The sequence below is a fragment of the Phycodurus eques genome, chromosome 15, assembly GCF_024500275.1.
Source record: "Phycodurus eques isolate BA_2022a chromosome 15, UOR_Pequ_1.1, whole genome shotgun sequence".
Classification (NCBI taxonomy): domain Eukaryota; kingdom Metazoa; phylum Chordata; class Actinopteri; order Syngnathiformes; family Syngnathidae; genus Phycodurus; species Phycodurus eques.
The window spans coordinates 4,067,627-4,089,017 of record NC_084539.1 but is presented as its reverse complement, the minus strand read 5'-3'; the positions used below and the strand labels follow the sequence as shown (position 1 = coordinate 4,089,017).

General features: G+C 41.9%; 1 protein-coding gene across 4 annotated transcripts in view; it reads left to right on the top strand.

Annotated features, from left to right (window-relative positions):
* Positions 1-21,391, top strand: part of whrna (whirlin a) — a 203,115-nt gene that overhangs the window by 177,670 nt on the left and 4,054 nt on the right. For 3 of the 4 annotated variants that reach the window (XM_061698026.1, XM_061698025.1, XM_061698024.1), the window contains 3 exons: positions 530-1,106; positions 3,011-3,177; positions 9,806-9,928. In XM_061698026.1, the coding sequence (XP_061554010.1) occupies positions 530-1,106; positions 3,011-3,177; positions 9,806-9,928 (867 nt within the window). The remainder of the gene's footprint in view (positions 1-529; positions 1,107-3,010; positions 3,178-9,805; positions 9,929-21,391) is intronic. The other variant, XM_061698027.1, reaches the window with a different exon arrangement.

The following is a 21,391-nucleotide window of genomic DNA, read 5'->3' as shown; positions in this document are numbered from 1 at the left end:
GCATTTGCGCCAAAGCAAGGTTGAAGACTATCTTTTTTCATATCTTTTTTTATTGAATGGAAAAAGGTGAGCAAAGGCCAATCACAATATTCCAGTCTTCTGCCTCTCTTTCTATCTCAGCAGGGGGTGAAAAACAAGTCAAGAAGAAAGCTTTTAGTCACTTCACTTGCAGTCATTCTCAGCTGCCTACTTTCTCAAATCATTCTTTATTTTCTTTTTGATAATGTTATTTTATTTCTCACTTCATGCATTTGTGGTCACTCATGTCTCAGTATTGTTCACTCCACCAAAGTATAGAATGCAAAGTGTCAAATACCAACATTTCCAAACTGATGTAAGTACATGAATATCTAGAAGTTACGTAATTCAAGACCGGCACAGTAGTTCAATGGAACAATACAGTGTTTGTTGAGAATCCTCATCAATTTACAAATCGAATCATTGCTTAATTGTTGTTTTCTAACGTGCACTATGTCCGTTTACATCTATCTATCTTATCTATCATGCAAAAAATATTCTCTCACTTCAGGATGACGTACAGTCCACCACAGCTGACTCTCCCCCTTCCTTCAGGCCTCCACCCCCATCAGGGGTGCAGAGGCGCAAGAGTAGACGAGACCAGCTCAACAAATGCCCCTCGTCCGAATCCACACACTCGGGCTTGCACTTCACAGCCCCCACTCGCCCTAACCACAACAAAAAGCCAGGTCACACCCCCTCATCACCCTCTGTACCTCGCAAACAAGATCCTCCATTGTTGCCTACTCGGGACTATGCGGCCATCCGAAAGAAAGAACTCTTGGCACCTTCCAGGAGAGAACACAAAACACCCACTCAATTGTCCAAGGTTGCTCAACAGAGTATTGGCCCTTTTCCACGCGTCCAGTCCCCAAGCAGGGGCGCCAAACTTGCTGACGCATCTCCTTCACCGCCACCTCCGCCCCCACTACCCGCACCTCCTCCACCTCTTTCTCTTCCCCTTAAACCAGCTGCCATGTCCAAAGCCTCCTCTCCAGGCTTTAAGCAACAGTTTGTCACAGTGGAGGTTCACAGGCCCAACGCAGAGCCCGACGTCAATGAGGTGCGGCCGCTGCCCCAAGCTAGAGGTGAGAAAGGTTGGGCAAACTAAAATCATTGGTTCGAATATACAATGTGTTAAATGAACTACAGCTAATTCAAGAAGAACGAAAGGAACAAGATAATCATGTAAATAAATTCATAAATGTCGGATTCAAATTGCATGGGAGCCAAGCCCTGACAAAACGCACCTGAGTTCCCATAAAGATCATACATTCTGTGTGTCTGTGGGTGTCTATTTTTCATGGTCAAAATGAACTCTTTTAGCCAGCACGGACACACAGATTTTCAGCACTTCATCGCCAATCCGTACTCAAAAACGATGGGGTTGACAAAGTTAACAGTCAGTGTGTTTGCTTTAGAACTCAATCAGCACAAAAAGATGCAAAGACTCAAACCAAATCTACCTTGGATGCTGGCTCAAATGAGGTCCACTGAGGTTATAAAAATATATTTATTGAAGATAACAAAAAGATGACTGAACACCAGGCATTCTTTGAACTTTGTGGCATATTTTTCATATTTTCTGTCCGTGTGTTTTTGCACATGGACATGCTGACATGCACATAGGCCCACACCTGTGCAACAATAGAGACACCCACAAAACTCAAGTTATAAATAAACCCCTGAATGAAGGGCATCCCAAAGTGCAGCATACAATGGTTATCATAAATTAATCAATTAAAAAAATAAAACAGACACAATCTTTGGATCCATTACTAGGCGTTCTGATGAAACTTTCCTCAAGATTATTCTGCAAAATGTAAATATGTTGTCGTTTCCAAATTAAAAGTTGTCTTTATTGCTATCAAAATCTCATTCAAACATTTAAGATTCATGAGGGCAACTCTTCTTGCTGTCGTGTGCAGTTAATTGCGAGCTAATTGTGGAAAAGCAGCAAATTACTTAAGTAATTATATAAGTGCCTGTCTCTATCCCCCTCTCATTTGCACACAAACTAAATATCCCTGATGGAGTGTAAGAACATTTTGAAGATAGTTTTGCCACGACAATGTAGAGAAAAAGAATGGAGTTGTTTTATTTTATTGAATCCACAACAGGAGCACAACAGCTGAGCACAATGTGCATTTCAGTTGCAGCTAGTGGGCTTGAGATAATCATATTTAGGATCCTGACATTTTATCGCGCCAATAAAATTGCACACGTCTGTCATCTTGCATGCAAAGAGTGTGTTACATTGAACTACATCAACATACCATATATTACCAATTAAAGTTTCAAAGATATGATCCAGTATTACTGCAACTGTAAGTTTCAAAGATATGATCCAGTATTACTGCAACTGTGTGCTAAATACTGTATAACAGACATAAATACTTCATCTTGTCAAACCCAAATGTCCATTCCAATTCTATTATTGAATTTTGTAATTAAATGATGCAGCTATTCTAAACTGAAAAGCACTGTTGAGGTAAGAAAGAAAAAAGGCACAAGACATTGGGAGGGAAGAAGTACTGCACAAAAGCGTGAGTTTTGCTGTTTTAAAGGCCTCTTTCGGTGCAGTAAAAAATAAATAATTTTTGTTTTAAAAAAAAAAAAGGTAAATACTATGAAAAAAAAATAGAAGACACATTTTCATGAAACTTTGTCAGTATTACACAAGGGCCAAAGAAAAATATGTTACATTTTGTTGAGGATCTGGATAAATGTATATGGAGGAATACTTTTTTTTCCGCCTTCTGTTTGCCTCTGTGAAACAGGAAGTGGCATGGCAACACATGACATGAAGAATAGACAAACGACCCAAATTGGGTGATTAATTCATTAATTAATAGGATGCTAAAACAACAACAAAATTATTACAAAAAAGAGTGCTGTTATGGTCAAGCTCATGGCGTTGGAAGACAAAAGCACTGATGTAGTCCAGAGAGAGTTCCAATGCTTACATCACGTGTGCCTGCTCCCCCCTCAGGTGGCGCCCTGTCTCAGCTGTCAGACAGTGGCCAGACTCTCAGTGAGGACAGCGGTGTGGACATAGCTGAGTCAGGACACATCACCAAAGACAGCAGCTCCCATTCCTCATGCACACGACACCCTCAAGGCACCCAGGGGGGTGGGGGGGACAACCCCACCAAACCGGTGAGGGTGTACATCCAAACAGCTGTGGACCCACCGTGAATGAATGAGCATATTAATAGTTGAGGGGAATGCATAATTTGATTCAAAAACTGTGTCTGCTGCTTGATCTCGACCTTTGTGGGGACCAGTTGAATTGAGCCTAAAAATAACAGACCGAGGCTCCTCTGCCACCCTCGGCTCATTGATGTGCATGCAAGGTAGTAAGTAGATGGAAGCTCTGGGCTTCTCTCGCACTGACACACAGCTATTTTAAGAACTACCAAAGGCCTTTGTTGCTCACAGTCCACCACTGTGAATAGGTCTTGAAAACGAATGTCAATATTTGTCAGTCAAATTTTAAATCTACTTAATTCAATTCATCATTTTATGTAGTGTGAAAAATAGTGCATAGTAATCAAACAATTTAGCCCCCTCTCCAGACTCAAATGTAATGTCAACTTTTCATGGGTGGTTTCTGAGGCTATTTAGGTTTAATGTTCCAATTAGATTTAGAGCGTTGCTGGGGGAATAATTTGTTGCTGTTGGTTCTCATAAATATAGACGTCCATGTGGAACATCCTCCCTCTGTTCTTGCACACTATTTACTTTTTTTTTTTTGCATTTTGGGTGTTAAATTTCCCATTTATTTTATTCATTCACTCAAATATTCCATCTTTTATTTCATCCAACACTGCAGTGTTCAATGATTAAGGTCAGAAATGGTGAGGCTTTCTTGGGGATGATGAGCAAGTTATTAGGGTTTATTTATATATATATATATATATATATATATATATATATATATATATATATATATATATATATATACACACGTGTGTGTGTGTGAGTGTGTGTGAGTGAGTGTGTGTGTAATGAAAGAGAGTGCCTAACTGGCCTACTCTGTTAGAATCCTATTTAAAAATGACAATAACAATAATCCAAGTACGTGTGTTCTGGGTGGGAGGGAGCTATGCGGGGACATTTAAGATTGCCTGTGCTAACAAACTTTCCTACGTTATAAGTTGCTTAGAAGCCATTATGGGGTCTACCACACATTTGTGTATAAGACAACTGTCCCAACAGAGCACTTTTGGTTTTGTTCATATTTTCCATGAGCTGAATTCAAAGATCCAAGACTTTTTCTATGTACACAAAAGGCCTATTTCTCTTAAATATAATATCACAAATCTGTGTTAGTGACCACCTCTCCTTTGCCAAGATAATCCATCCATCTCACAGGTGTGGCATATCAGGATGCTGATTAGACAGAATGATTATTGCACAGGTGTCTTTAGGTTGCCCACAATTAACGACCACTCTAAATAAAATGTGCAGTTTTACTGCATTGGGAAAGTCATCAAACCAGTCAGTATCTGGTGTGACCACCATTTGTCTCAACTCACTCAATTCAAGATTTTTTTTTTCACAGCTGAAAACAAAGTGCTGTACTTAGTTAAAAATCAAACTTAAAAATAAAACCAATATAAGATGAACAATTAAAACAATAAAACAAAGAAACAACCTAGAAAACACTAAAACAGGTGCAGAGTCTGAAACCGTTTTGAAAGCCAAAGAATAAAAATGGGTTTTTAAGACAACTTTTAAAAAGGGATAGAGAGGGGGCTTCTCTAATGAGGGAGGTTATTGCGCACCATGGCACCACCAACAGAAAGGGGTGTATCCCCTCTGAGCTTCCTCCGAGATCTGGCAGCTCTAGAAGCAGCTGATCCGCTAGGGATGGAGTAGCTCAAACAGGTAAGGCAGGTCACGAGCATTTAAAGATTAAAAATTGAGTAAAATAATTTGAAAATGTATTCTAAAATGCACAGGCAGCCAGTGGACGGAGGGCAGGACCGGATTTATGTGATGCCTCTTACAACCCCAATTCCAATGAAGTAGGGACGTTGTGTTAAACATAAATAAAAACAGAATGCAATAATTTGCAAATCATGCTCAACCTATATTTAATTGAATACACTACAAAGAGAAGATATTTCATGTTGAAACTGATCAACTTTATTGTTTTTAGCAAATAACCATTAACTTCGAATTTTATGGCTACAACACGTTCCAAAAAAGCTGGGACAGGTGGCAAAAAAGACTGAGAAAGTTGAGGAATGCTTATCAAACACCTGTTTGGAACATCCCACAGGTGAACAGACTAATTGAGAACAGCTGGGTGCCATGATTGGGTATAAAAGGAGCTTCCCTGAATTGCTCAGTCATCCACAAGCAAAGATGGGGCGAGGTTCACCTCTTTGTGAACAAGTGCGTGAGAAAATAATACACTTTAAGGACAATGTTCCTCAACGTACAATTGCAAGAAATTTAAGGATTTTATCATTTACGGTCCATAATATCATCAAAAGGTTCAGAGAATCTGGAGAAATCACTGCATGTAAGCGGCAAGGCCGAAAACCAACATTGAATGCCCGTGACCTTCGATCCCTCAGGCGGCACTGCATCAAAAACCGACATCAATGTGTAAAGGATATCACCACATGGGCTCAGGAAATGTAAAAGAAGCTAGGTTTGACTACTGCATAGATTTGCCGATCCAATTTAATATCACTGTCTATTTTAAAACCCGCGTTTGAGACTGTGGCCTTTCGATTATGTCAAAGGACCCAAGTCAAGAAGTGAGGATTTACTCACTGTGGAGGGCCACTTGGACCAAACACTGTCACTTCAGCTTTCTTTTCCTTGAAAATTGAAAAGCTCAAGGCCATTCAGCTTTGAACGTCTTCGAGACATGACAGTGTTTTTATTGAGAAAGCATCTTTCTTTTTTTAATGGGACATGAATCTGACTGTCATCCGCACACAGTAACAATGAGAGGATTACCCACCATAGAACCCATTGAAAACAAATACAAGAATAGGAGCGGCCCCAAAATGTAATCCTGTGGAACTCATAGGGGAGCGGAGCCAAGGGGCACTCAGAACTACCAAGGCTCACACACATAGGTCTGTCCGTCAGATAGGATCTAAACCACTTCAGGGCGCTGCCGCTAATACCCACAAGGTGCTGATATCTGGCCACTAGGATACTGTGGTCCACCATATCAAATGCCGCTGTTAGGTCCACCAGGACAAGACGCACATACACATAGAACCCGGAGTTGTTTGCAAACAAGCATTTATTGTTTATGAGAATGTCATTTACAACTATAACAAAGCTGACTCTGTGCTATGCAATGTTCTAAAACCAAATTGAAAAACCTCTAGGACATCATGCTCTTCCAGATAAGTTGACAACTTTTTCAAAGATTTTTTTAAATAAAGGGAAGTGTCATGAACAGAACAGAGGATAGGACCCACAAATGCACGACTCCAAAACAAAATGGACAGTTTCACAAAGAGCGGTTTAATATACGGGCAGAGGTCGGTACACAGGCAGGCAATCCAAAAAAGGTAACAGTATCCAAAAACGTGGTCGGCAATCGGAACAGGGTCTAGTCTTACTGTGAGTCTGTGACGTGGAAACAATGAATGCTGGAATGCGACGAAAAGGTACAACGAACTGGCGACTAGAAAGAATGAAACACGAGGTTAAATGCAAGGGGTAATTAGGGTGAACGAGGCACAGGTGGTGAAGATGCTCTCAGGAGCAGGTGCGTACGAGACGGGGGGACAACAACAACCGGAACACACACCCATGACAGGAAGTTTGGAGATAGGTCTAAAATTGGCTAGCACACTACAATCAAGGACAGGTTTCTTAAGCAGTGGATGTACAACGGCATGCAGTGCAACACATCTCCTTCACATAGAGTTGATCAGTTTGTTGATTTTTGCCTGCAGAATGTTGGTCAACTCTTCAATGGTCATGCAAAGTTGCTGGATATTGGCAGGAACTGGAACACACATGCTCGGTGGGTGACATGTCCAAGGAGTATGCTGGCCATGCAAGAACTGCGCTATTTTTAGATTTCAGATTTTCGGATATTGCAAGATGGGGCCGTGCACCATCATACTGCAACATGAGTTGATGGTAGTGGTGCCAAATGGCATTGAATGTTAGAGTATGCCTATTCAAGTAGTTTACAACGACAAAGTCAGGTTGAGACCCTGATGAGAATGAAAAGTATGCAGAGCTTACCTGAGACAGTTTCTAACAGTTTGTGCAGAAATTCCTCGGTTATGCAAACCGATCGTTGCAGCAGCTGGTTGTTGGTCTCGGACGATCTTGGAGGTGAAGATGGAGGATGTGGAGGTTCTGGGTTGGTGTTGTTACAGGTGGTGTTGTTAGGCCAGTTGGATGTACTGCTAAATTCTCTGAAAAGCCTTCGGAGATCGTTCATGTTAGAGAACCAAACATTCACTTCAGGGGCAATAGGTCTGGTGGGCATTTGTAGTCAGCATGCTAATTGCACAAAACCTGGGACAACTGTGGCCTTGTGTGGTGTGTTAAAACTGCACATTTTACAGTGTTCTTTTCATGGTGGGCAGCCTAAGGCTTACTTGTGCAATAATCATCTGTTTAATCCGCGTCTTGGTATGTCACACCTGTGAGGTTGATGCATTATCTTGGCAAAGGAAAAGTGCTCCCAGGTATCCCTTCGACGTGGGGGGCTGCTGATTTTGCCTATCCAAACCAGTCATTGTATGATTAAAAAAAAAACAAGGGGTGGGGGTCGGGGCGTGGGTGGGTGGCATGCTGCAACTGTCACCCATATCAATGATCATTGATGATGGATATGATTTTTTCAGTCATAATTATAAAATGTTGGTTCTACTCCAAGTGAGACGAAAGACCAAAATTTGGAAGCTTTGACTTAATAGGTTACACTAGTGATTTTCCTGAGTGCTGCTCATATTTGTCATTGTCTTTATATCCGTAATACAGTGGCTACGGAAAGTATTCAGACCCCCTTAAATGTTTCAATCTTTGTTATATTGCAGCCATTTGCTATAATCGTTTACGTTAATTTTTTTTCCTCATTAATGAACACACAGCAGCCTATATTGAGAGAAAAAAAGGAATTGGTAAAATTTTGTACATTTATTAAAAAAGACAAACTGAAATATCACACAGCCATAGGTTTTCAGACCCTCTGCTCAGTATTTAGTAGAAGCACCCTTTTGAGCTAATACAGCTTTGGCGAATGATGCAACAAGCTTTTCACACCTGGATTTGGGGATCCTCTGCCATTCCTCCTTGCAGATCCTCTCCAGTTCTGTCAGGTTGGATGGTGAACATTGGTGGAAAGCCATTTTCTCGTCTCTCCAGAGATGCTCAATTGGGTTTAAGTCAAGGCTCTGGCTGGACCATTCATTTTCGTCCAGGATATCCCTGTACTCAGCCGCATTCATGTTTCCTTCGATTGCAACCAGTCGTCGTGCCCCTGCAGCTGAAAAACACCCCACAGCATGATGCTGCCACCACCTTGCTTCACTGTTGGGACTGTATTGGACAGGTGATGAGCAGTGCCTGGTTTTCTCCACACATACCTCTTAGAGTTAAGGCCAAAAAGTCATATCTTGGTCTCATCAGACCAGAGAATGTAATCTCTCACCGTCTTGGAGTCCTTTAGGTGTTTTCTATGCAGGCTTTCATTTGTCTTGCACTGAGGAGAGGCTTCCGTCGGGCCAGTCTGCCATAAAGCCCTGACTGGTGGAGGGCTGCAGTGATGGTTGACTTACTAGAACTTTCTCCCATCTCCCGACTGGATCTCTGGAGTTCAGCCACAGTGATCTTTGGGTTCTTCTTTAGCTCTCTCACCAAGGCTCTTCTCCCCCGATTGCTCAGGTTGGCCGGACGGCCAGCTCTCGGAAGGGTTCTGGTCGTCCCAAACGTCTTCTGTTTAAGGATTATGGATGCCACTGTGCTCTTAGGAATCTTAAATGCAGCAGAGATTTTTTTGTAACCATGGCCAGATCTGTGCCTTGCCACAATTCTCTCTCTGAGCTCTTCAGGCAGTTCCTTTGACCTCATGATTCTCATTTGCTCTGACATGCACTGTTTTGGACATACTTGGCAAATAAAGATGATTCTGATTCTGATTCTGAGCTGTAAGGTCTTATATAGACAGGTGTGTGGCTTTCCTAATCAAGTCCAATCAGTATAATGAAACACAGCTGGACTCCAATGAAGGTGTAGAACCATCTCAAGGGTGATCAGAAGAAATGGACAGCACCCGAGTTAAATATATGAGTGTCACACCAAAGGGTCTGAATACTTGTACCTGTGTGACATTTCATGTTTTCTTTTTTAATAAATCTGCAAACATTGAAACAATTCCGCTTTTTTCTGTCAATATTGGGTGCTTTGTGTACATTAATGAGGAAAAAAATGAACTTAAATGATTTTAGCAAATGGCTGCAATATAACAAAGAGTGAAAGGTTTAAGGGGGTCTGAATACCTTCCGTACCCATTGGAGCTTCTGTAACACTTAATATGGTGTCAATCAATAATTACAACAAATTATTACACAAATGGTTCACTTTTATGTGTGAATTTTCTCATATTATCAGAGCAAATTTATGCAAGTGTGAGGAAAGCATAGCACAACAACAACTATAACAAACATGTCAGTCAATCATCATTTGTCAACTTTATAAAATTCAAGCATCCCAGAGGCATAGAAGCTTATGCAATGTAATACACAGCAAAAGTATAATTAATATTCTCTCTGCCCGACTTTAGCCAGGGCTGTTGGAGCCCACCTCTACCCTGGTGAGGGTGGCAAAGAGTGCAAGTACATTGGGCATCGCCATTGAAGGAGGAGCCAACACCCGACAGCCATTACCACGAATTGTCACAATACAAGTGAGTTAGAATAATGTAATGCTGCCACTAACACCTCACATATATTGCCTGTTATTAACACAGTGTCCTAGTCCATCGACATTTCGAAGAATATTTCTCTTCACATTGTGAAGCTGTGTTTGTGTTCTTGCCACATTCAAGGTGCCATTTAAGGTCCTTCAGGACTGTGTATGGAATCACACTGAGATCCTACCCAGTGGCATTCTTGTTGGTGTACCCCATCTCTTGGCCAAAGACAACTTGAATAGTCTTGACCTTTATAAGGATAAGCAATGTAGAAAATGGATGGATAGTTCCAAAAGCGTTTTATTTATAAATAGAAATACTATAAATATGAGCGTGAATTGCTGTTGTTATGTGCTCTGCCATTGACTGGCGACCAGCGTAAGGTTTACCCCACCTATTGGCCAAAGTCAGCCGGGAAAGGCTTCAGCTCACCTGCAACCCTAAACAGGTTAGGCAGTATAAAATGAGAGAGTATATGAAATCAATAAAAATAAAATCTAAAATTTTAAATAGTTTTATATATTTACCAAAAATAGCACAGCACAACACTGGCCAGTGCACCACCACCCAAATGGAAGAACATGGTAAAAACTGTGTCAAACACTCCATTTCACTGTATACAATTATTGAAACCTTGGAAATTACAGGTTAGGTACCACTATCGAAAGCTATTAACTGTGACAGGCTCAGCCCGTATCTGCTTGACAACAAAGCCTTGCATGCGCTCATGACTATAGCACTAATCTTTTTTCTGACCATAGTTACAGTTTAAAGATCAGATCGGTCACAGGCAGTAGTGCACAACTCTTTCATTGCTTTTTCTCAGCCTTCTTCCTAGTGAGGTGGTGATTGGAATAAAAAAAAAAAAAAAGGATACTGATTGCATCAAGATGGAAGAAAGGATTGTAATTCGGCACTTTCAAAATCCGGGACTGTACAGAAAAGACAGAACTGTAGGTTTTAAAGGAGGAAGAAGTGTGGGCGTGAATACAAGGAGTAGGATTTGAGCCAGTGAAGAAGCATAAGTCTGGTAATGAGGGTTGTTGCACTATTTGGGTGTTGCTTGTGAATGCTGTGGCATAAAGTACATCCAAAGACAAATACAACTCGATTGGATGTATTTATCTACTTTAAATCTTGTGCAATACTCACTTTCTTGACTATTTTGAAGTCAGTTGTCTTGATTTGTTTCTCTTTTCTTTGTAATTGTTCATGACTTTGTTGAAAATGTTCGATCGCCTCCAATTGTTGACCTCTAAAAACTGTTTCTCTCTCTCTCGCAAAAACAAAATGTGTTCAAGAGTAAACTAAAAACTAAAATTTGCATGGTGCTGATTTATTGAGACAGTGGTCATTAGTTTTCTTAAATAACATGAACTGCCTTGGAAAGAGAATTTCCTATTACCATTTCTCAACCTACTTCTAAGGCAAGCTAAATGTATTATTTTTCAACATCACAGCTATATCCCCGAACAATAACAACGTAGTGCTTCATTGTTATTTGAAGCCATTAATAACAGCAGCCTTGAGGGGTCACACTTTACTGCAAAGTGGGGAGACTTTGGGCATCTTCCATTTTGAAGGTGGAAAAGTAAGCTTGAAAAAAACCTCTCACCTGGGGAAAGGTAACTTGGTGTTATTAGGCCCTTGAGCAAGGCACGCAACCTGATTTTCTCCCCCAGTCAGGACCAAGCATCAGCATGATAAACTGACTTTAGGGAAGGCAATAGGAGAAGGAGAAGAAAAACATAAATTTTGTTTCTGGCTGTCCGAGGGATTAAGGACCATAGTGTGACAATAAAACGGTCTTTACAAGGAAGGTGATTGAAACCATCTTCGTCACATGTAATAAGGTCAAGCAGGAGCAATTAAACAGGCATAATGAAACGGGTCATTATAAAGTCAAACGTACTGTATAGGGTCTATCAATAGCTATGGTGATAGATATGGCTTGCATAAGGTTTACACTTAAATCCTACCAGACTTGTGAATTATTATGAACATTGTGAGGGATTTACTGGCACCAAGAGGTGATGTTGCACATGTTGCAATCTGCTCTCATTCTTCTCCTTTCAAACAGTCAACCCAGTCCATCCAAACACGGTGGAACGTTAGTGAACCGTACAACACTACATTGGTCAACCTCTAATTTGTACAGACTATTTTTACAATATGAAGTAATGGAAGTTACATTGAAGATTATTTTTGAACGAGCATGGTGACGTAGTGGTTCACGTCAGATCGAATCTCAGCCGAGGCCTTCTTGTGTGGAGTTTGCATATTATCCTCGTACTTGTGTGGTTTTTCTCCCTTATTACAAAAGCATGTATGTTTGGATAGGTGTACTCCTTAAAATATTCGCCAATATTTAATTACTATCTTGTTGCAAATCATATAAGCAATTGAAATTTCATTGTCACTTTCAAGTGAAGATAAATGTCTTGTAAATTTGACACACAACAGAGAACAATGTTGTTAAGAACCCTGCCAAATTTGAATTCATCAAAAAATCACCAAGTATAGAAAATGAGGCTTCAAAATCACAAAAAAATCAGGCCATTCGCTAAGCTTTGGAATGCTGTGGGCATGTCCGCTGAACGGACCGAAACCGCGCCCCGTTCTGTGGTCAGCTGTTAATCACATACTACTACGTCTGAAATATTTCTTATCCATACATGTCTGAGCCACAAAAATGTATCTGCTTAATTTATCTGGCTGGCCTATATCCCACCAAGCCATCACAGGGCCTTCCTTCTATGGGCAGACAAGTAGCGATCACCCTCAGCGAGCCAACACTAAGCTACTGTATGTGTGTGTGTGTGTGTGTGTGTATACGTGTGTATATGCACACACACACACACACACACACACACATCCATTTTCTGAGCCGCTTCTCCTCACTAGGGTCGCGGGCATGCTGGCGCCTATCCCAGCTATCATCGGACAGGATGCGGGGTACACCCTGAACTGGTTGCCAGCCAATCGCAGGGCACATAGAAACAAACAACCATCCGCACTCCCAGTCACACCTACGGGCAATTTAGAGTTGTCAATTAACCTACCATGCATGTTTTTGGGATGTGGGAGGAAACCGGAGTGCCCGGTGAAAACCCACGCAGGCACGGGGAGAAACATGCAAACTCCACACAGGCGGAGCCAGGGATTGAACCCCGGTCCTCAGAACTGTGAGGCAGACGCTCTAACCAGTCGCTCACCGTGCCGCCTATATATGTGTGTGTGTATATATAAATAAATATATATATATATATATATATATATATATATGTGTACTTATATATTTCCATACGTGTGTGTATGTTTGCACCACTGCATTGCTGGAGTTTAGTGTTTTTTTTCAAAATCACTCAAAATACAGTGTTCCAAATTATTATGCACTACAGTTTAAAATAATTATTATGCACTACAGTTTAAAATAAGTAAATCAAACAATAACAACAATAACTTGTAGATTGTAACTCAGAAAGTTTTTTTTTTTTCAATTACATTTCCATCTTTTTGTTTGAAAAATAAATGCTGTTTTGGCCCAAAATTTATCTTTACACGATAAAATATATGCTAATTTATATGTTACGTTTGACACCCCACTTATTGTACAGAGGTCATTTTGACAACTTCAGGTGCCCTAAACGGGCCTAGCATCCCACTCCTCCATTGTTATATACAGTACAGGCTTAGCTCATTCTCGGCCAGTTTGGGGCATTTGATTTTCCACCTCATAATATTATTGTACACTGGGAAACCGTGGAAATGAATCAATTGGAAAAAGATGCGCCAAGTGACAACAGTAGAGGCGAGCCTTACTTCTCAACGTGTAACTGTTGGCTATGGTAAAGCGTGTGCTTTGCTCTTTTTGCCGTCCTCGTCCAGCTGTGCCTCAACGTCGGCATTGGTGCTTTCATATCATAATTCAGACTGTTAAAACTGCAACGGTTTGGTCTGCATCCTTTATTTCTTAAAAAGAAGAGATCAGAGCCAAGATTTGTCCATACAGTTGTCATGTTCACCCTCAGTTTCTAATAAGGTGCTCTAAAAGGCACTTTGAACATGTAAGCATTTGTGGTTATGGTTTTTATTTTCAAAGACTGTTTTTAAACAATACTGTTCTGTGTTAATGTTTACTTCTGTATAAGTGAGTTGTGACTTAGTGACAGTCGAAAATTGCGGGTCCCAGGGTGACAACAGTTTAGAACCACTCCTTTAGGGGCATGGTTTTCCCCAGAATGTTGGTTTAACTCCATACTGTATTGTATGACCTTTAGGGTATTAAGCTTTCATTATAAATTTTAAACAAAGCTACCCATGTGATTTTGTGTCGAGTAAGTCATGACAGGCTCGCATGGACAAAGCAACAGGTGGATGCGTTACAACTACAAAGTTACTGACACATTTGATTACCTGTCGAACATACACAATGAAATTCTGTGTGTGTTATGTCCGAACACAACTGCTGCTTGTTTAAAGCAGTCAAGTATCGTAAAAATAAAGGAGTATAAATATTGATGTTGGAGGGAAACAAGTCCACATATTGATTCAGTCAGAAGATAAAACAACACTGAGAAAGTGGCACTTTCAAAATGGCTATTTCTTTTCCCATAAATGTGAGTATGACACTTGGGAATTCAATGGAATGTGTGATATGTCAAGCGATCAAAGTCTGCTGCGAAAGAAAAAAAAGTCGCCACTTGGTGGATTTAGTCTGCTTTTGCCCTACTTTGGAGTGGGTCTATCCACAGTTTGGCACAGCGTGCTTAAACGTATAATCAAAATGCAAATTTGCGTGACTCGGCCCTGCCAAACCTGACAGTAATAAATCCCAGTGACACTGTCTTCACGCTCTCAACTGAGAAAAGATGGGCAAATATATGCTGCATTCAAGCCCTGGAGGCAAACTGGGACATGTTACTTCATGTGTCACAGATCAGTGGCTCTCAAACTGGGGTCCAGGATACCCCCGGGCTTCTCCGAGCCGTATCTTGGAATTGATAAATAAATTGCAATAAATTATGATGTAGTATATATTTTTTTACATACATGTATAAGCAGACTACTATTCAAACCAAAATACAGAGCGACCGGCGCGCAGATTAACCAAACATATCAATTACCTTATGTTTACAGGATAAGGGTCTATTTTCTTTTTCAAACAAAATATGTCCTTTTTCCAGAATATTTTCCTTTTATTTAGAACAAAGGTGTCTTTTCCACAGTAAAAGGTGTAATATTACTAGAATAAAGTTTTTTTTTTTTTAATTCACTTTTGTCCATTGCTTGCATATGTCAAGCAGACCAGGAGAAGCTCAGCCATGCTTCTATCTCAAGTAGACTTGACTATTGTAATGGTCTTCTGACTGGACTCACCCAAAAGAGCATTAAATAGGTGCGGCTCATTCAGAATGCTGAAGCTTAGGTTCTGACTAGAACAAAGAGGTCAAAGCATATTACTCCAATTCTAAAGTCTCTTCCAGTTAGCTTTAAATCTAGTCTTGCTATAAATCACTAAATGATTTAGGTCCTGAATACATGAAAAAAAAAAAATCTAATGGCATAGAAACCCAGTAGGGCTCTGAGATCTACAGACTCAGGTCAAATAGTGGTGAAACAAAAGTGATGTCAACCCCAAGTGTGAATCCAGGTAAGTCCAGGTTAAAAACTCTTCTTTTCCCCCATACTTTTTGGAGCATTTCCACTTTTAAATGATCTTTCTTCCCCTGCTAGCTGTTACTATTGGATTTTTATTTTCTCTTTGTTTTAAATGTTTATAAGCTTTTTTTTTTGCTGTTTTTCCTTGTTTTTAAATGCTTTTAATCATGTAAAGCACATTGAGTTACCTTGTGGATGAAATGCACTATATAAATACATTTGCATTGGTTTGCTTTGTTAAACATTGACTGTAAAAGTGAGTGGCCTAGCCTCTGACTAATGCAGGCGAAAACATCTGTTTCAGCAGATGATTTTAGTTTCATAATGTAAAAATATTCATCCCAGATGTAATGGGCAATGAATTATACGCTATGTCCTGTACCATCTTCCCATTCAGTGTCCATTTACCTGGATAATATCCATCCGTTCATTTTCTCAACTGCTTAGCCTGTTGAGAGTTGCGGGAGCCTATCTTAGGTTACAGTCATGGAAAAAAATGAGACCAACACCACCCTTGTTTCTTCAATTTCTTGTTCAGTTTATTTTTTATTTTATTTATTTATTTGTAACCTGTCCTGTTCAGCTGCATGGCCATGCAGAATGGGGGATATGTATGTGTTTTGTGCTGGAACAGTTGTGCTGTGCAACAGGAGAGTTTGAAATACTCCCTCTGCTTATTTTGTTATTATTCTGATGTTAATTGAAAATGCAGCCGGACAGAAAGGGGTTTTAGGTGACAGACAGGGAGACAGAATGGACAAGGAAAAAAGGGCTGTGAACCACAGCAGAACAGTAGTTAGACAGTCTATATATTTGACCACAAGTAACGTTAGAACAGTCAAATCGTGTTCTTATTTGTGGATGGGGGGGGGGGGGGGGGACCCGGTGAGCACATGCAACAACTAGCCAATAGAACAAGGTGAGAGAGGACAGAAAAGGATAAGACAGGATGTGGGAAATGAGAAAGGTAGTGCTACTAATGAGTGGTGTGGTGGGATGCTTTTTATAGTGTCTAAAAGCCAGTAAGAACCTCAGTTGAAATCTTAATATAACCTGTGTTATTATGAGTGGTCCCAGCACAAACAAAGCCTATAACGTGTCTATGGAACTTATCAGTGAATGAACACCATATCAGATGCATGTTAGGAGGACACCAGGAGAGGGGAGAAGAAGGCCAAGGGGGTTGGAGGGGGAGACCCCCATCTCCCCGTGGCCCGACAACCAAAGGGGGAGGAGCGCAAGCCCCAGGAGTCAAGCCATGAGAAATGTGAAAACCCACCACCCACCCTATTACTATGGTTACCAGGTCCCTGACTGGCAACCATTATCCCTGTACCGTTATTGTGTCTGGTGGGGTCTCGTGCATTTAAATTGGAGAGACATGCCCCATGGTGGCATGGGGCAATGATGACCCGCAACCGTCTCACCCCCACCCAGGACAACTCGGTCCCCAAAGGATGTGTGAATGTACAGTATGTGGTGCATTAAAAATCCGCGGGGCAAAGGCATATGGCGGGCCAGAGAGCAGGCCGGAGTGCCGGAACACCTGGCCGAGGGTCCTCCCGAGCCCGACACTGCCCTCCCCCCACTGACGGGTGTATGATGCATTAAAACTGGAGGACCAGCAAGGCAGAAAAGGGGGGCAAGCTTACTGGAGACCAGCACAGATGAGCCAGTACCCGGCCAACAGCCACCTCGTGCCAATTTCCTGTTCATGTTAATGCCTTGTACCACGACTAAAGGTATACAGTGGATACGGAAAGTATTCAGACCTCCTTAAATTTTTCACTCTTTGTTATATTGCAGCCCTTTGCTAAAATCATTTAAGTTCATTTTCTTCCTCATTAATGTACACACAGCACCCCATATTGACAGAAAAAAATGTAATTGTTGAAATTATTGCTGATTTATTAAAAAAGAAAACCAGAAATATCACACAGCCATAAGTATTCAGACCCTTTGCTGTCCATCCATCCATTTTCTGAGCCGCTTCTCCTCACTAGGGTCGCGGGCGTGCTGGAGCCTATCCCAGCTGTCATCGGGCAAGAGGCGGGGTACACCCTGAACTGGTTGCCAGCCAATCGTAGGGCACATACAAACAAATAACCATTCGCACTCACAGTCACAGTCATGCGTACGGGCAATTTAGAGTCTCCAATTAATGCATGTTTTTGGGATGTGGGAGGAAACCGTAGTGCCCGGAGAAAACCCACGCAGGTACGGGGAGAACATGCAAACTCCACACAGGCGGGATTGAAACCTCGCTCCTCAGAACTGTGAGGCTGACGCTCTAACCAGTCGGCCACCGTGCCGCTCCTCAAATTCAGGTGTGGGGGAAAAAAAAGGAAATTCCCAAAAAGACTCATGGCTGTATTAGCTCAAAAGAGTGCTTCCACTAAAAACTGAGCAAATGGTCTGAATACTTATGGCTGTGTGATATTTCCGGTTTTCTTTATTAATAAATCTGCAAAAATTTCAACAATTCTGTTTTTTTTTTTTCTGATGGCACGGTGGCCGACTGGTTAGAGCGTCAGCCTCTCAGTTCTGAGGACCCGGGTTCAATCCCCGGTCCCGCCTGTGTGGAGTTTGCATGTTCTCCCCGTGCATGCGTGGGTTTTCTCCGGGCACTCCAGGTTTCCTCCCACATCCCAAAAACATGCATTAATTGGAGACTCTAAATTGCCCGTAGGTGTGACTGTGCGTGCGAATGGTTGTTTGTTTGTATGTGCCCTGCGATTGGCTGGCAACCAGTTCAGGGTGTACCCCGCCTCCTGCCCGATGACAGCTGGGATAGGCTCCAGCACGCCCGCGACCCTAGTGAGGAGAAGCGGCTCAGAAAATGGATGGATGGATGTTTTTTTTTTTTTCTGTCAATATGGAGTGCTGTGTGTACACTGAGGGGGAAAAAATGAACTTTATTGAATTAAGCAAATGGCTACAATATAACAAAGAATGAAACATTTAAGTGCGTTCTGAATACTTTCCGTACCCACTGTACTTCCTGAAGTCTGAATGACCTGTTGTCATCATTATATTTGTCAAAACAAATGTAGCTTTTGGTGTAAAAATGAACAAGAGGGTGGCGTAATCCTTTTTTCCATAACTGTTCTCTGGGCGGAAGGCAGACTATGCACGCTGGACTGGTCACCAGTTAGTCACACGGGATAGCTTGGTAATGATGTCAGATAATATCTAGCAATCAAGGAAATTAAATCGAAAGGATAAAAGCTCAAAGAAATAGGGAGTGGCACATTGATGCAGCAGTTTGTACTTGGAAATCCTGAAATGGGCTATTCGTCACCATAGAAAATGAATTCAACAAGAATTGCTGACTTATCTATTTCAATGTTAATAAGATGTGCATCTTGGGAAATGCACAAAGTTGGATGACAGCGCTTAAGTTTGGGGGCGTGCCGGGACGCCGTCCCATAAACCCTTACTTTATCAAGCATCTTTAGTTCAATTTAGTGCTAAGTATGTGCAAGCATACTGGATACTGGGAAGCAATATGTCCTTGGTGTTGCACATGTTTGGGATTTTGTATTTTATTTCGTGTGCTCTTCGCTAACAGTACCCAACATAACCATTGTTTTTTTTTTTTAAGATTGCTTTACTAATGGTGGAACGGTAGATGACTGGTTAGGACATCTGCCTCACAGTCCTGAGGATTAGGGTTCAAATCCCGGCCCCGCCTGTGTGGAGTTTGCATGTGCTCCCTGTGCCTGTGTGGGTTTTCTCTGGGTGCTCCGATTTTCTCCCACATATCAAAAACATGCGTGGTAGGTTGATTGAAGACCCTAAATTGCTCGAAGGTGTGAATGTGAGTGCGAGTGGTTGTTTGTTTATATGTGCCCTGCGATTGGCTGGCGACCAGTTGAGGGTGTAACCCGCCTCTCGCCCGAAGATAGCTGGGATAGGCTCCTGCACGCCCGCGACCTTAGTGAGGATATGCGGTACAGAAAATGGATGGATGGATACTTTACTAACCCTTTTCAATAGAAACTGTTCAGCAAGTAGAATGGATGAACACTCAATTTGTTACATTAGACTGTAGAAAATACTGGTAAATAGAATATAACTATATACTGTACAGCCGTATATTACCTAGCTGCCTTGTTTATTTCTGGAGAATCGGTAAGAGTAAATGTTTTTTTAGCTTTTAGTTTGATTTTTATTTTCCTTTAAATTTTACTTCCCACTCATTTTCAGAAATATGAAGCCAATTGTTACTGTAATTTTAATTTATCAGGATTCATTTGTAATCCCATTCCATCCATCCATCCATTTTCCAGACTGTTTATCCTCACTCGGGTCGTGGGCGTGCTCGAGCCTATCCCAGCTGACTCTGGGCGAGAGGCACGGTACACCTTGAACTCGTCGCCACCCAATCGCAAGGCACATACAAACAAACATTTGCACTCACATTCACACATATGGACAATTTAGAGTCTTCAATTATCCTACCATGCATGTTTTTGGGATGTGGGAGGAAAGCAAATCCTCGCAGGCACGGGGAGAACATGCAAACACAACACAGGTGAGGCCGGATTTGAACTCAGGTCCTCAGAACTGTGAGGCCGATGTGCTAATCCGTCGTTCACCGTGGTGCCAGGTCCCATACTCCTAATCGTCATGTCAACCAACTCCCGAGCTTTTCCTATCATAGTCCCAAGATTCAAGATTCAAAGTCCCCACATTCAGTTCTAGGCTCAGTGCTTTCCTCTTCTCTTTCTGCCGAAGAACCCACTTTCCACCCTTCGTCTTTGAAGAAGAAGAATCACCTTCAGGGGGCAGCTGAAGCGCCCGGGGAATCAGTGTCTTGCTCAAGGACACCACAGCCGTGAGTCCGGGGGATGTTGGCGGATGGTCCAGTCGGGGTCTTGAACCTACGTCCCCCACGGTGGCAGGCGATGAGCTTAACCATTGGGCCTCGGCTGCCCAAAGAAGTGTCTCTGTAGAATGTGGGTATTGATCCCACTACCTCTCACATGCAAAGCGAGCACTCTACCATTTGAGCTAATTCCCACGGTAACTAGATTTTCACTGGCGCCCTGTAAGTTAATGGCGCCGGTGGCACACATTGTTAGCGCAGGCCACAACCGATCCGGTATGGAATGCTTTGGATGAACACTCTTATTATTACAAAGTTTTAAGCCAGATGCCCTTCCTGATGCAACCCTTTTCATTTATCCGGGCTTGGGACCAGCCTACAGTTTTCCCCCCATAGGGCTGGCTGTATCGCTTTACAACAATACGGAATTATATTTATAATTTATAATGTCAATGTGAATTAAATAGCGAGCAATGAACGTCGCCTGCCGGTTATGTTGAAGTGAATGGGAGCGGACTCTCAAAACATCGTCTTTTATTTCACCCGCGTGCCCTACTCTGTGGGGTTGTGAGTCACCCACTTTCATTTCGGCACTAGGGTCGCGAGCGTGCTGGAGCCTATCCCAGCTATCTCCGGGCGAGAGGCGAGGTACACCCTGAACTGGTCGCCAGCCAATCGCAGGGCACATACAAACAAGCAACCATTCGCACTCACATTCATATCTACGGGAAATTTAGAGTCTTCAATCAACATACCACGCATGGTTTGGGGATGTGGGAGGAAACCGGAGTGCCCGGAGAAAACCCACGCAGTCACGGGGAGAACATGTAAACTCCACACAGGCGGGGCCAGTATTTGAACCCCGGTCCTCAGAACTGTGAGGCAGTTACCAGTGCCGCCGGTTTGTGTTTCCATTGCATGGCTGATGTTTTGCTTATTATTGACACATACTGGATCTAAAAAAA